General features: G+C 57.2%; 1 protein-coding gene across 1 annotated transcript in view; it reads left to right on the top strand.

Moving 5' to 3' along the window:
* Positions 1 to 279: 279 nt before the first annotated feature.
* The window catches only part of LOC103768744 (low density lipoprotein receptor adapter protein 1-like), a gene marked incomplete at both ends in the record, with an annotated part of 2,046 nt that continues 1,958 nt past the window's right edge, over positions 280 to 367 (top strand). Inside the window, one exon of the mRNA XM_008935898.1 lies at positions 280 to 362. Within this exon, the coding sequence (XP_008934146.1) occupies positions 280 to 362 (83 nt within the window). The remainder of the gene's footprint in view (positions 363 to 367) is intronic.

Raw genomic sequence — 367 nt, 5'->3', positions numbered from 1 at the left:
AATGGCCCCAGGTTGCCCCAGGGAAGGTTTGGGTTTCACCTGAGGAACAATGTCTTCCTTGCCAGTGTTGCCCAGGGCTGTGCCAGGCTGCGCACGGCAGTGGTGGAGGACCCACCCCTCGCGGTTCCCCTGGAGGGGTTCCCAAGCTGTGGAGATGTGGGGTGAGGGACACGGGGCAGTGGGGACCTGGCAGGGCTGGGGGACGGTTGGAGTGGATGATCTTAATGGTCTCTTCCAACTAAAATAATTCCATGATTCCAAGGGATTCTGTCTTTGCAGAGCTTCCTGAGACCTGGGCTGATATGCAGGAGCCACTGCTTGAGGGGATGTGCTTCACACTCAAGTATCTAGGCATGACACTGGTAGA

Source organism: Merops nubicus, unplaced genomic scaffold (genome assembly GCF_000691845.1).
Source record: "Merops nubicus isolate BGI_N331 unplaced genomic scaffold, ASM69184v1 scaffold33762, whole genome shotgun sequence".
Classification (NCBI taxonomy): domain Eukaryota; kingdom Metazoa; phylum Chordata; class Aves; order Coraciiformes; family Meropidae; genus Merops; species Merops nubicus.
The sequence above is the reverse complement of the archived record's forward strand: the minus strand, read 5'-3'. Positions and strand labels throughout refer to the sequence as shown.